At 34.2% G+C, this 14,605-nt stretch overlaps 1 protein-coding gene across 2 annotated transcripts in view; it reads right to left on the reverse strand.

Annotated features, from left to right (window-relative positions):
* NAA15 (N-alpha-acetyltransferase 15, NatA auxiliary subunit) overlaps window positions 1-14,605 on the reverse strand; it is an 84,316-nt gene that overhangs the window by 28,351 nt on the left and 41,360 nt on the right. For both annotated transcript variants that reach the window (XM_059168473.1, XM_059168466.1), the window contains exons 5-12: window positions 14,118-14,252; window positions 12,745-12,898; window positions 8,466-8,585; window positions 7,013-7,108; window positions 6,757-6,863; window positions 4,468-4,540; window positions 1,646-1,815; window positions 308-460 (exon numbers count right to left, since the gene is read on the reverse strand). In XM_059168473.1, coding sequence (XP_059024456.1) covers window positions 308-460; window positions 1,646-1,815; window positions 4,468-4,540; window positions 6,757-6,863; window positions 7,013-7,108; window positions 8,466-8,585; window positions 12,745-12,898; window positions 14,118-14,252 — 1,008 coding nt within the window. The remainder of the gene's footprint in view (window positions 1-307; window positions 461-1,645; window positions 1,816-4,467; window positions 4,541-6,756; window positions 6,864-7,012; window positions 7,109-8,465; window positions 8,586-12,744; window positions 12,899-14,117; window positions 14,253-14,605) is intronic.

The following is a 14,605-nucleotide window of genomic DNA, read 5'->3' on the forward strand; positions in this document are numbered from 1 at the left end:
AAGATCTACGTAACTGGAGTTGGAGAGTAACGTAAGAGAACACTAGCACACAGCAAGCAGTCTTAACATTAGTTTCTTTCACCCTTAAAAAATATTCATCTGAACATACATCAATAGAAATCAGAGTTTAAAAACCCACAACCAACTAAAAAGAAAATTTTATTTATGTTTTATACTAATATTGATTTCAGTTTCCTTCTCCTATGGCAATTCAGTTAAAATCCTATTTTCATACTAAAGATACTAAAAACAAATTTTGAAAAATATACAAGTATAAACTATTCATGAGAACATTAGATGTACAAACCCTTGTAAACTTTGAGCACATTTCTTCAGCCTCTTTTATCAGATTGGCTTTTAGCATGTACTTTGCACACTTGGAATTGATAAATCTGTCTGCTGTGTCCAAGGCCTGGGCCTCATCCATCCACCTCGCAGCTTCTCTAATATTTCCAGCATGCTTATAGAAAAGCAAAATAAACCAGTCAGTATGCTAATTTTACCATGCAGGTAATTAGTTACCTACTGATAAATAACTAAAACACAAATGAGAAAAAAAGGTATTCTTCTGACTGATCTTAGGACCCTAATCAATGTAGATGCATACATTTTGATACTTTTCTGGCGATATAGAATACAGGCTGACAGTAAAGACTTGTTTTTGTTTACGGTTATATCTCACTGCCTGTATCAGTGTCGGGCACATAAAGAATACTCAAAAGTAATGGTTGAATTTAAGAATAAATAATAATTAAAATCTTTACGTCAGAACAGCATATAGTTCATAAAAGGGTTCATGGTTGAGTATCAGGGAAATTCTATTAACATACAACAATGCTTATTTTTTTTTAAACTATTGATCAATATTGAAAAGTTAAAAAAAAAATAAAGGCAAAGATATGGCCAAATTTCCACCCTAAAGCAATCATGGAAACATTACTGCCTATTACCGGACGTTCCACGATGTGCTTTGATTTACATTACTAGTCCACCTGTCAAAGCCACAAAACTAATAAGCATAACCTGGCTTTGAAAAGTGCTTTCAAAATAATTCTTAATTTCATTAGTTTTTGGTAAATAAATTTTAAGTTTACAATCTCTTCCCTAAGACCTATTATTACTACTTTGTATTTGTATTAAAAAAAAGAAGAGCCAACATTATGATGATGCTAAAACATATGACTGGAGATTGTCAAGTAAGACCAAGAAGTTAAGAAGATAAGTAAAATAGTAAAATCTCCAGTTTCATTTCACTGATATTAGCAGATACTGATCATGATCATACTCCAATGTTAACAGAAACAAACATGTCGCAGCAAATTACTTTCAAGTAACTATACTGTTACTACTTAAACCCAAGAAAATAACCAGATGTGTGTGTATATAAGAATATGTAATATGAATAACCACATATCTGAATAACCACATGCATGTATGTATATCTGCGTTTATACAGATAAAAATGAGTAAATTATGACCATGACAAATCTAAAAGTAATCCGACTGAGAAATGTTCTATACTTATTCCAGGTTTTACGAGCCATCAAATGTATCATTTTAATTATCGCTTTCAGAATCTACAAATTATAGAAAGAAGTTTTTGTAAGACTCATTACCTTATAAAAAGGGGGAGGGGGGTTTTTACCTTATAGATTTTAGCTTTCACAAGAAAGAGTTCTATCAATGTAGGTGTACTTTCAATAGCAGTATTTATGTATTCCAGAGCAATCGATGGCTGACCAATTTTGTCATAATGTTGTGCCAAGTAGTACTGGACCCAAAGTAATGTGGTTGGTGGTTCCTCTTTTCCATCATCTTTAAAAAGTGGGGGAGGTGGGTGGGAGAGGAAATAAACCAAGATTAGTCATTACATATATTAAGAGAGTTACCCACCTCCAAATGGCTTTATCTTTATTAAAACGGAAAAGTAGTTTGAACCATTTATTTATGTATCTAGCTATAAAACCATCCTTAAATTTATAAGATCTTTGGAAGGGACCATGTTGTCTGTTCTGTATCATTATAGCCCCTAACACAAAACCTTGAATTTAGTAAAGACTTTATATAATAAATATGGCAGATAAATGAGATCAAAGATATAAAAAAAACTACCTAAAAAAGAAACTGAAAGGAATGGGAGGGGGAGAGACAAATTGTGCTAGTACTATGAAACTATAAAGATCAGGATGTTATTTATGACGGGTGAAACAGGTATCAGAAGAAACTTTGATTTTCCATTAATGTGAGGTTAAAAAAAAAAAAAAAAACCAAAAATGCCTGACTGCTTAATTGGGTATCTAGCTAATGTACTAAACTATACATAAATATACTTGTGATGTGGTTGAGTTTTGGGTGATTATACTAATATATTCTAATATTATGCTGATATGCAATGATGCATAATTTAGGTTGAATAAAAACTATACACCAAAATTGAGTTAAGTAAAAATGCTTACTCTACATTTTATTTCATAATTTTTATACACTCACAAGAAAATGTGTAAGTTAAATATACAACCCACACACTATAAAATACTTTTTTTAATACCAATATCTAAAATCTAAGCACTGTTAATTTGCTTTCAAAGAAAGCAATAGATTGCTTATTTTTATCCTAGTAAAAGCAGGATGGCTCAGTGGACAAACAATAGGAGTGGAACTCACCAACTCCCGATCTGATAGATCTGCAACTAAAGTGCTGCATATTCTTGGGCATGTCATTGAACCTCTTCCACATTTGTAAAATATGTAGGAAAATGCTGATAATCAAAGGAACATCATGATGATTAACCAATGAAACCATGGTAACGCCTTCTAAAAAGTATTATTAAAATTAATCTGAGACCTAGAAACAATGATCAACCCAATAGCAATGAGCACCCCAGGTCCCATACTGGGCTTTCCCACTGTTAAGAACCAGGGCTCCTTTGGAATAACAATGGATTCCAGGTCTGCTATGGGCAGTGGACCAGATAAACTGGAATATCTTGTCATACCAAACTGCAAAAAAGCTATCAACTACTACACCATGGTATGTGAAGGCTGGAACCATTCGAAACTGCAATGATTTAAAACATTAAGTATGTTTAAACCCATGAATTCATAATACCTTTAAAATGTGTACTGGCATCTTTGAAGGATGCTACTAAATGAATTCATTATTCTGAAAACTAGTAAAGAAAACAACATAAAGTAGGAGATAAAGGGGAAAGAAGCAGCATTTACCTTGCTTTTCCTATACAAACCAAAATACTGGATAAACAGGTAACAGATGAAGGGAAATTTCTCTTGTAAGATAATAGAAGATGAATGATAGACTATCACTAGTTTGTAATTCCTGACACTTGCTAACATAAAAAACACTAAATGCCTCCTGATGGAAGAATATACTATCACCCCCGCCGCCAAGAAATAACCTTGTTCACCCCCTATATTTAAAAGGCGAAAACAAAAAAAAGTAGATCTTATTAATCCTCTACTCAGACCTGTCTATGAGAAGCTTAAACAAGTTTGGAAACGTTCTGTATTTGCCCTGGCCAATATGGTAGTAGGAATTGGCTTTACACAGTTACTGAGCAGCACCTGAAATGTGGCTACTGCAACTAAGGAAAGTTTTTATTTTATTTAATTTTTTAAAAATTTTAATAGTCACATGAGCCTGATAGCTATTATACTAAACAGCACAGCTCTACGTCCAACTACCAATTTATAACAAATTCAGAGGACAGAGGAATAATGTGTTAAGCAACACCGTAAGAATCCATTCAAGAAAATATGGACTATGGAAAAACTTTAGAAAAAATCCTAATTTTTTACACAAACAAATTGCAGGAAAAAGAGCAAACAGAAAACCTATGGATTTTTTATAAGAGAGTTGAGACATATTAAATTCAAAGCACAGATTTCATATGGATCCTCATTCAAACAAACTTTAAAGACAAGGGGTGTGGAGGGTGATGACATTTCTAAGACAACTGGAAACATTACGCATGGACTTTTTTCTTTGATCATAACAAAGTATTAATGTTCAGTGTAATGATAATATTATGGTTATAATCTTAGACTAGTGAAATAGTCATGGATAAAATGATGTGACTGGGTTTGAGATTTACTTCAGAATACCATGGGAAAAGAGGGAAGCAGGTAAAAATATACATGAAATACGTTTTCCCATGAGTTAAAAATTATTAAAACTGGATGATGAGTAAATGATGGAGGATCATTGTATGACTAAGTCTAATTTTATAGATGTTTTAAATTTTATATTTTTTCCAGTAAAATATGATTCTTTTCTTAGCCAAATATTTTCAGTGTGCAAATTAATGCATCTCCATCTTAAAAAGAAAAATAAGTTTAAATATACTAAGCTTACTGTCTAAATAATGAATATACTAACCTTCTGATTAAGAATTTCATAATACATTAAAAATTTCAAGATGTTTTAAAACATAAAACTTGAGCACTTACCATTAGGGTTAAATAACCGGCAGCTTTTTAAAGAGGTTTCATAACCTACTACTAATTCTTCTATGATTGCCACCTAGAGTACAAACAAACAAGCACACTTTAATAAAATATATATACATGCAGCTACTATTCTTGTACAAAATGTTATTTATTATTTTAAAGAGCTACATCAACATTCCAAAAACTGGTATGTGTGCGCGCGCGCACATACACACACACACACACACACACACACACACACACACACACTCATGTACACACCCTTTTATAAACCTATTAACCTAAGGATAAAAACTTAAAAGCAGGGGCGCCTGGGTGGCTCAGTGGGTTAAAACCTCTGCCTTCGGCTCAGGTCATGATCCCAGGGTCCTGGGATCGAGCCCCGCTTCCGGCTCTCTGCTCATCAGGGAGCCTGCCTCTCTCCCTACTTGTGATTTCTGTCAAATAAATAAATAAAAATCTTTAAAAAAATAAAATAAAAATGTAAAAAAGCAAGTAAGCCATACATTTTTAAAGGTATTAAGATGTAACTTTCAGGGTGCCTGGGTGGCTCAGTCAGTTAAGTGCCCAACTCCTGATTTTGGTTCAGGTTATGATCTCAGGGTTCTGGGACTGAGCCCCACATCAGACTCTGCGCTCACTGGCAAGTCTGCTTGTCCCTCTCCCTCTCTCTCAAATAAATAAATAAAGTCTTCCCAAAAAAAAAAAAAAAAAAAAAAAAAAAAAAGGATGTAACTTTCTAGAAACTTACTGGCAACTTCTTTCCTGCTAGGAAGGAGGGAATTTGCATCAAGCTAAAAATCAGGAAAAGGTTGGCTAAAAAGAGGTAATACTATAGGTAACACTACAGATGACTCTTATCTCGGTTCATTTTTATCTCAATTCACATAAATAACACCCGCAGTTAACATCTGCCCTCCAAGAATCAAGAATTAAAAACTATGTGAAAAGAGAAATTCCGAAAGTACAAAATACCATCAACTCTTGATTTTAAAATCCAAGGAAAAGCATTAGTAAAAACAGAACAGCAGGTGGGTTTCTGAAATGCAGGATAGTGAGTGGATGTCCAGGTTCTGGTTTCTTCTGAGTCATGACTATACCACTTGCTTTGTAAGAGATCTGTGAACACTTTTAATTTATTAATTCCCTTCCTCACTTAATCCATCTATAATGGATTTGTTACTATAGAAGCTCTCCTAAATGACCTCACCTTAACCGATTCAACAGATTAACACCAGCACTCTCCATTACCTCAAAAAATTGTGAGGACTGAATGGTCACAGCTAGGTTATTCTGGTGTGCCCATGTTCTTCTGCTCCCACAAGGTGAGCTACCTGCTTACTAAGAGTATTGTTTTCCCAAACCTGTTTGAATCAGTTCCATTTATTATCATCATTACAGAATTCAATATTATGCAAACTGAATAAATGAAAATGAAAGAAAAAACTGTTTTACGTTGAATACCATGGGAAGACTCAAGGATAAATTAGATACTTCTAACAAATTAAGGTTTCAATGATACAACCACAAAGGGGAAAATCATTAATAAAGAGGCTTCTATAATCAAGATTGCTTTGTAAGCATCCATTTCCCATAATATTGGTACTGAAAACAAGAGATCACATTTTATGAATGTGATTTATTTAATTTAAAAAAGAGTGAAAGTCATCATAAAGCCCATACCTTGGGCCTCTTAACAAAAGACTGGAAAATAAGCACACCTTCTGTGTTTTAGGTTAAAGTGTTCAGCATGTTCAATTTGTCCCACCTTTCTGATTCTTCACTGTAACTGATTTCTATTTAAGTCAACCAACATGTCTGATGTCACTGTACTTGCAAGCAATATAATCTAAATTAAAATTAAAATGGCCTCTGAATAAGCAATTTGAGCATTTTTATACATAGCTCAAAGAGTAAGTTAACTTACTGGGACAGCAAATGAACTGCTGACAGAATTTTCTTTCCACCAAATAAAAAAGGAGAATGATTACTAAACAAAACCTTAGTTTAAAAATCACATCCGACTTTCACCATGAACAAGGATTAGAGAAAGTACTGAAGAAATCACTACCTTACGAACTTTCCATACCTACACAGACTCAAAGTAAATAGCAGAAATAAAAGAGAAAATAGGAACATAAAGGGGTACAGAAGCATTTAAACTGCAAGATAGGAAAACAGATACCAGATTCACCAAATGTGTAGTATGTACACAGATAATCGGGGATCAACAATTCCAAATACTGAGCAAAGAAATGATAGTGGGGGGAAAAATTGTATTTTGCTTACCTTTTCTTTATCTTTGTATAATGACCTCAAAGTATTGAAGACTGGTGGACAACCTTTGCTGAAATTCATCCTTAGAAACTTATCCAAACATTCTTTAAACTTCTCACCTTGGGAAAAAAAAAATTCTGTTGATTTGCATTTACCCAGACAACTCTAAAATGCATACCTTAATATTAATATGCATATTCATATATCTAAAAACAAGAAGACAAACTAAATCCTAACATCATTTTCATTCCTTTGCAATTACTCTCACCAGATAAAAAGTTCAACGGTAGTCTTCTTGGCACCAGTCCCCTGGGATATTTAGTCCAGGCTTCCTCATAAATTTTTAGTCGTTCTAACATATTAGCTGCAAACAAAGAAAAAATTATTTTTATATATAATTATAACTTGTATGTTTTTTCTAACAAATTATAAATTTCTCCAAGTATATATAAATTCTTATTAAGCAGGAAAGTTGAAGGTGAAAAGAAAATTTCAAATAACCACCCAAATACACCAATCATTTTAGAGTATTTTTCCCTAATATTTTCATATTTTAAATACCTATAATCACCTAAAATACGTAATTTTTTAAATCCATTCTGCTTTAGGTACCTTTCAGAATCTAAGGACTCAGAGTTTACTTTAATTCTAAGAAAGGTTTGATTATTATGTTTCCATAGCTTCTCTACTATTCTCTTCAGCCTATCCTTTATTACAGAACTTTTGGATCTATCCCCTCATCTTTCATTTTTCCTTATTTCTTTTATACTTTCTTTTACTCTTAGCTGAGAGCTCTCCTCGGTTCAGTCTTCCAGTTAACTAATTTCTCCTCACTTGTGGACTCTCTTCCATTCAATCTGTTAAGATTTTTATGTCAAGAAGTAGGCTTCTCATTTCTTAAATTCCTAATTAGTACTTTCTCAAAACTTCATACTTCATGGCTGCAATTCCCTTTTTTCATCTTAGATTCCTCCATTTACTCCCTTTTGCTGTGCTAATGATAACCATTCCCGTGATAAGTGCTCCAGAGTAGTAAAATATTCTTTGTTATAAGGTTTCTCTTGTATTTATCAATATATCAGTAATGGCTCACTTCCAGTCTTGAAGGAGACAGCCTCAAATCAGATCATCGTGGCTAAGGACCCTATTTGTAGATGACATGTTTCTGGGTCTGTCCTCCCAAGAAGGTCCCGTTCATGGGAGAGGGTGAAGGGAAGTTGTGGGGAGACTCTCTGGACCCAAGTTCATTTGAGTGATGGAAATTCAGTCCCTCTTCCCACATAGGAAACAGGACTGCTCTTTTAGCTTGGTTACATTCATATGCCCTTGGGAGGCCATGCTGCTGTGGCCACAGAAGTTACGCTTGTTTCTTTCCTTTACAGAGATATCTCTGTAAGTAAGGCAACATTTCTATCCGTAGGAATTTCCCTTTCAATATTTGTAGCTGCCATGCCATTTGTGAATTTCTTCAAGTTGTTTCTGAATTCTTTTCTCAACTATTCCTATAAATGTGTGGAAGAGAGGTTTCAGAAACTGCTCACTCTCCCATATTAAATGGAAGTTTGCTACTGTACTTTTGTACTCAGATTCTGAAACCAATTCTTTTTTTTTTCCTGAAACCAATTCTTAACGACTATTTTTCTAAGTTATGGCTTTCCAATGAGTTAATAAAATATTTATCAACAAAAGGTGCAATTAAAACTTTAAAGTTTTAATACTACCTGGTTTGAGTGCCTTTTCCAGACCTTTGTAATAGGCCCAGTTTTCAGGATTTCTTTCTTGTAATCCTCTATAAACATCGGCTGCATCTTCCAAACGACCTAACTGCAACAGAAGTTCCCCTGATGAAAAACAAATTAAATTAACTAGATATCTTCTGATTATAACTTTAACTTTTCCTTAAACTTTCTCTTAAAGCCTCTCTAATGTTGGGAATTGGATTCAGTATCATCCTAAATTCCCAATACCCTTCAACAAGACTACCATATTATTGTCTCTTTTTGAAGTTCTTATATAGAAATGTCTTCCTTTCCACATCCTCAATTGATTAAGGTATTTGTCTAACTATAGGCTATTTCCAAATTCACTAAACACAGTTACCAAGCCACCCACCTACTACTTAATTACGCCTGACATAACACAATTTCATATCTGAATTATTGACCAAATCCAACACTCTAACCTTATGATCTCCAAATAAATTATAAAAGGATTCAGCTATAGCAGCCCACAGCCATGGCCACATTCAAAACCTGCTTTTTCTAGCTCTTCCAACTACCAAATAGGACACCTATCTTGCTTTAAGCTTCACTGTCTTGTCTAGCTTATTCTTGTCTCACTAATCCTAGCCTTCAATCTTAGAGAAAAACCATTCCCTTTCCTTCAGACCCTTCAGTAAGTCACAGATTCATTGCTGGTTTTCTCTGAGGTGCACAACAAATCTCATCCCCAAATGACATTAGGAGACCCAAATATCAAAATCAGTCTCAAAACACAAGGCTCTCTTATTTACCAATTTCAAGGCCTGGATCATCCCAAATATTTGCTTGCTACACACCTTCTCAGAAAACGTCATTAGAAGACTGGACAGAGACACCAGTTTCACTAGAAATTTATGAGTTCCAAAGTCAAATGAGCTTCAAACACTGCTCAGGTGCACATTTCCTTATCTTTAATGGGTTTCCATCCACCAAAGGCATTATTTTCAAACCACAACTTCACCCTTGCACACCATGCTCTCATCAGACAATAAAGACAAACACAGTGTATTCACTGTGTGCCAGTAACTTTCAATGGCTTCACATGCATTAAGTAATCCAATTCTGAAAACACTATTATTTTCAGGGCACCTGGGTGGCTCAGTGGGTTAAGGCCTCTGCCTTCGGCTCGGGTCATGATCCCAGGGTCCTGGGATCAAGCCCCACATCGGCTCTCTGCTTAGCTGGGAGCCTACTTCCTCCTCTTTCTCTCTCTGCCTACTTGTGATCTCTGTCAAATAAATAAATAAAACCTTTAAAACAAACAAACACATTATTTTTCATCATTTTAAAGCAGAGAGAACATAAGCAGACTTGCTGAGGGACTTTCAGATAGTTAATTGTTGGAATCAGGATTTGAATCCAAGTAAATTGGCTTAAAAAGCCCATATTCTTAACATCAGTGGCTCTCAGCCAAGGGCACTTTTGTCAGTATATGGAGATATTTTTTGGTTATCACAGTAAGGGACAGGGTCATGCTGCTGGTATTCTGGTAAGTAGAAGCTAGGGATGTTGTTAAATGTTCTACAACATATAGGAAACTTCCACCCCCAACATCTCGGTCCCAAAACAGTGCCAAGGTTGACAAACCTGCTCTCTACTAATCAAAAGCCTAGCTCACTGAGAACAAAAAAAAAATCCTGCAACTTTTCTCCCCTATACTATACCCACCCAACATTTCCTTAATTTTCTCCCACCTCTTCTTTGTAGAAGGAACAGGGAGGTTTAAGAATCAACAATGCAACTTTCTGCTAATTATGCCCTCTCACCCACTCCAGAAGTCTGCAAATTATTCAGACCACTAACAATGCCTTTATTACTGGAATTTCCAAAGATTAATGTTCTACTACTCTCGGTTCCTTTCTATTCTCTTTATATACCTCCCGTCACCTGACTCACTGTAATTATCAATACATACTTTTTGAAATGAAATGATGGCTGTTTCCTATTTCAATGAGAACATGGGAGCAATGAGAAGAGAATTCCCAAATACCCACTACATCTATATATCAGCTTGCCTATATATTCTACCCTCTCTTGCTACTGTGAACTATTCATGTTGTTATCTAAAGCTAATCTTTCAAGTTATCCACTGGATCACATTATTCTGTTGTATCAAATATTCTGTCTCTACTGGATCATTCTCCAGTGAGCATAAGCAGATACTGTAAAAAAACCTTTTGATTCTGTATTCCATTTCATCTAGCACAATCCCACTTATGTGTTTCCCTAGATAACAAAACCTTTATGAGTCGTCCACGCATGCTATCTTTAATTTCTTGACTTCCAATGTCATTTAATTCTACTTGATTTAACTTTTTCCACCCTCCTTCCAAATGTTCAGAAAATGCTTTTGTTAAGGTCACCAATGACTTCCAAATTCCTAAAACCAACTGATCAATTGTGAATCCTCATCTAACTTGATCTGTCATTCTTTCTTGCTAATATAATTATCAAAGTGATCAAATGAAATGAGGTACTTAAGAGTATTTTGGAAACTAGCATGTATTTTGATAAAGAAACAAAGGTCTAAGCCTTGTGACTGGTCATACAGCTAGAGTAGCCAATAAAGAAATCCAAGCTAGTTTTTTCCAATCTTGTGATCTTTCCATGAAGACAGAAATACCTTCCTTTATAACTAATAGATTGTTACAGAATGATCAATTCAAAGGAAAAGTCGGCTCTTCTGGATCTATAGCTCACAAATGAGCTCCAGCAGAGGTACAGATTTCCAATTTTTTTTCTTGCCAATAGCAGTATCCTCTGCTGAAAGCTCATCTGGCAAATAATGTAAACAAGTACCATACTTTTTTTTTTTTTTTTTAAACTGTCCAAAGTATTTGTTAGTTGTTTATCAAGACAAACAATTCCATAACCCAATATCTGTGCTTCATAGTTCAGGAACACAGGTCAGTGACAAACTTCAACTGAACTCAACCCAAAGCAATTCTGTGCATGGCAAAATCCCTTTGCATTCTGAAAGATACCAGTCTTCTTCATCTCAAAATCTTTCATGGAACCATAATTTCTGTAGAAATCTGCATATGCTTTCTTTCTTGGTTTGGCCACAGCAAACTTAGAGAAAGCTGCAACCCCCAGGGATACACAACAAAGGCTCCAACAACATAAAATCACAGATGCTTGGCCAGAAGGCCTCGCATCAGAGGTTTCATCAAAGCACTGGAAGTCATGGTAGTTATGCTCCTCAACACTAACCTCAAACCTAACCAAGTACCATACTTTTTTAGTGTTCAACTTCAACAGGAGCCAAAGGAATCTGAAACTAGCAAACATCAGTTCCCTGACTAACCCAGGCAAAGAGACATTTCAGATGGTAATTCTTAGAAAAGTACTTCTATTTTCAGTTACTGGTTATTCTTCTTTCATTTTCCATAATAAGGTCCTCAAGTTTTAAAACTAAGACTCCTTTTTTCAGCCTTCTAATAAATGGCAGCATTAGAGAGCTTTATTGAGGGATCTATCCCTCTTATCACAATCCAAACACACAAAGCCAAATCTCTGGTTTCAATTCATATTCTATGTCCAGAAAGACATCCAAATAAACTAGAAAGACCTCATTATTGCCCCATATATACTTCAGTAAAGATTGATTATCAACAAATATTACTGTCAATATAGCAATAGTTTTGCTAATAAGCTGTTCCTAAGAAATTAATTCCTGCTTTATAAAATTAAGCAATTACCTCCTATATATATATTTTGATCAAACCCTATTAATAATTTCAAGCCAAAAACATTTTGAAGAAAAATATCTTGAGTCACTTCATTTAATGATCTTATTTTTTGCAATTATTCTTTCCTATATAAACATCGATTGTTTAAATGTGTATTTTCCAACATTACAAATTATTCAGCGTGTATGAGCAAGAAACAGATTTTCTATCACCAAAAAGCTGAATTATATTCAGTTATCAGCAGCAACTAGTTTTTTAGTCTTGCTCATTGTCATAACTAAATACTAGCATAAATTATATCCTTTAAAGAAAAATACCTTTGGGGCACCTGGGCGGCTCAGTCAGTTAAGTGTTCAACTCTTGGTTTTGGCTCAGGTCATGATCCCAAGGTCCTGGTATAGAACCCCACATTAGGCTCCCTGCTCAGCAGAAATTGGCTTCTCCCTCTGCCCCCACCCCCACACTTGTGCACGCACAGGCTCTCTCTCTCAAATAAATAAAATCTTTAAAATAAATAAGTAAATAAAAATAAAAAATTTTTAAAATACCTTTGGTTTCTTCTACAGCAAGTTTATCACAGATTTGCTTTTCATAGGTACAAAGATGTTCCAGGGCTTCTCTATAGAGACCTGCTTCCCGGAGAACTTGGTTCTGATATAAAAGGAGTTCACTATATTCATAATCCACTTTATCAGGGGATGTCTATATATGGATATAAGGAATACTAACAGTAAGAATTTTGTTTTCATATTAAAAAACCGTTTAAACACTCAAAATACATTTAAGAAATCAAAGGATAATAACTGATAAAATTTATTTTCTAAAAATTCTTAAACATTTGTCTAGAGAGCAACTAAGTAAAAAAATGACAGTATTAACTTATTAACTGAATAAAGTTAGAATCCCTAAGTCCTTACATAAAATAAGTAAACAGGGGAGGGAGGAAAGCTCTTACTTAAGAGTAGAATGTCAAATAATAAATCTAGAAAAAGTAAGAGAGTTAAAGAATCACCACTTTTTAACTATCATAGAACAGTTGATTCAGGCAAGAATCACAATCGATGAATGTTAAAACTAGTTGTAAGTTTGATAAAGAACAGGCTACTCATAAAATCTCAATCTGTTTACTAATTACAGAGGGGAAAAAAATAACAATTTTTTAGTATAGAAACCTGGCAGGCACCACCCTAACCAAGTAATTAAACAGAACAAAAAAACCTTCTGCACTTCTCAATGTGATGAACAGAGAAGGGGTAAATATAACTCCTGTAGTTTCCTCCCCCAAATTCTTAACTATCTCTAATAATAAAGAAACATCAAAGAAATCCAAATTGATGGACATTCCACAAGCACCTGCTGTACTCGTCAAAAATTTCAATGTCATGAAATACAGATAAAGTCTTCGAAATTTTCAGATTAAATCAGACTGCAAAGAAATGATAACTAAATGCAAAGTATGATTCCATTAATGGGGGGAATCTTAGAAAGGATATAAATAGAGCAATTAATATATTTTTAATATGAGCTGTGGATTAGGCTATCAATGTTAAATTTCCTAATTTTTGATAATCTATATTATACTATGTATAGAGTTAATAATGGTAAGAATTATTCGCAGAAAATATCACACTAACATAACAGATTTAGGAGTATAAGATCAGGGTGTCTGCATTACTCTCAAATGTTTCAGGAAAAAAATTTAAAAAGATACGTAAATAATAAAAATTGTAAAGTAAATGTGCCAAGTATTATCATTAATGTGACTGAACTCATATATGGAGTTCTTTGTACTAGTCTTGCAACTTTTCTTGAAGTTTGAAACTATTTCAAAATAAAAAATTTGCAAGTCTATATGCACTTCTTTTTTATGATTATACTTAGAATTAGACCCAGTTTACTAGGTCTGTCTTCTGGTTGTTACCTGTTGTGTTTTCCTAAATTCTTCTAAAATCTTTGCTGCCATTTCATAATCTTCTAATAAATGGTAAGCAATAGCATAACCAATCCATGATGCTCTCTGTGCAGGGCGAAGCTGAAGTAACTGATACCTCGTTTCCTTTAAGGGGGGAAAAAAACCACTTTTTCTTAGGTTTACATTGAAAGCAAATGCTCTTAACAAAGATCACATTAATTTATCCAACAATGCTGAGTAATTTGCAACACAACACTGGGAATAGTAACAGAAAATAGCTACAGACACCCATACTGTATTGCTTTATAGGAGCAAAACAAAATTTGTAAGAAGTACAATGAACTTCCAAGATAATCTTGTAACTGTTTTAGAACTTAAGACTAAATAGGCTTTATTAATTCCTGAACTACTTTTAAAAAGAGAGAGACAGCATGAAAAACAGTACATAAGAAAAACGTTTTTTAAAAGGGCCCAACTACTGAGTTAAGATCTATAGA

The sequence above is a fragment of the Mustela lutreola genome, chromosome 1, assembly GCF_030435805.1.
Source record: "Mustela lutreola isolate mMusLut2 chromosome 1, mMusLut2.pri, whole genome shotgun sequence".
Classification (NCBI taxonomy): Eukaryota; Metazoa; Chordata; class Mammalia; order Carnivora; family Mustelidae; genus Mustela; species Mustela lutreola.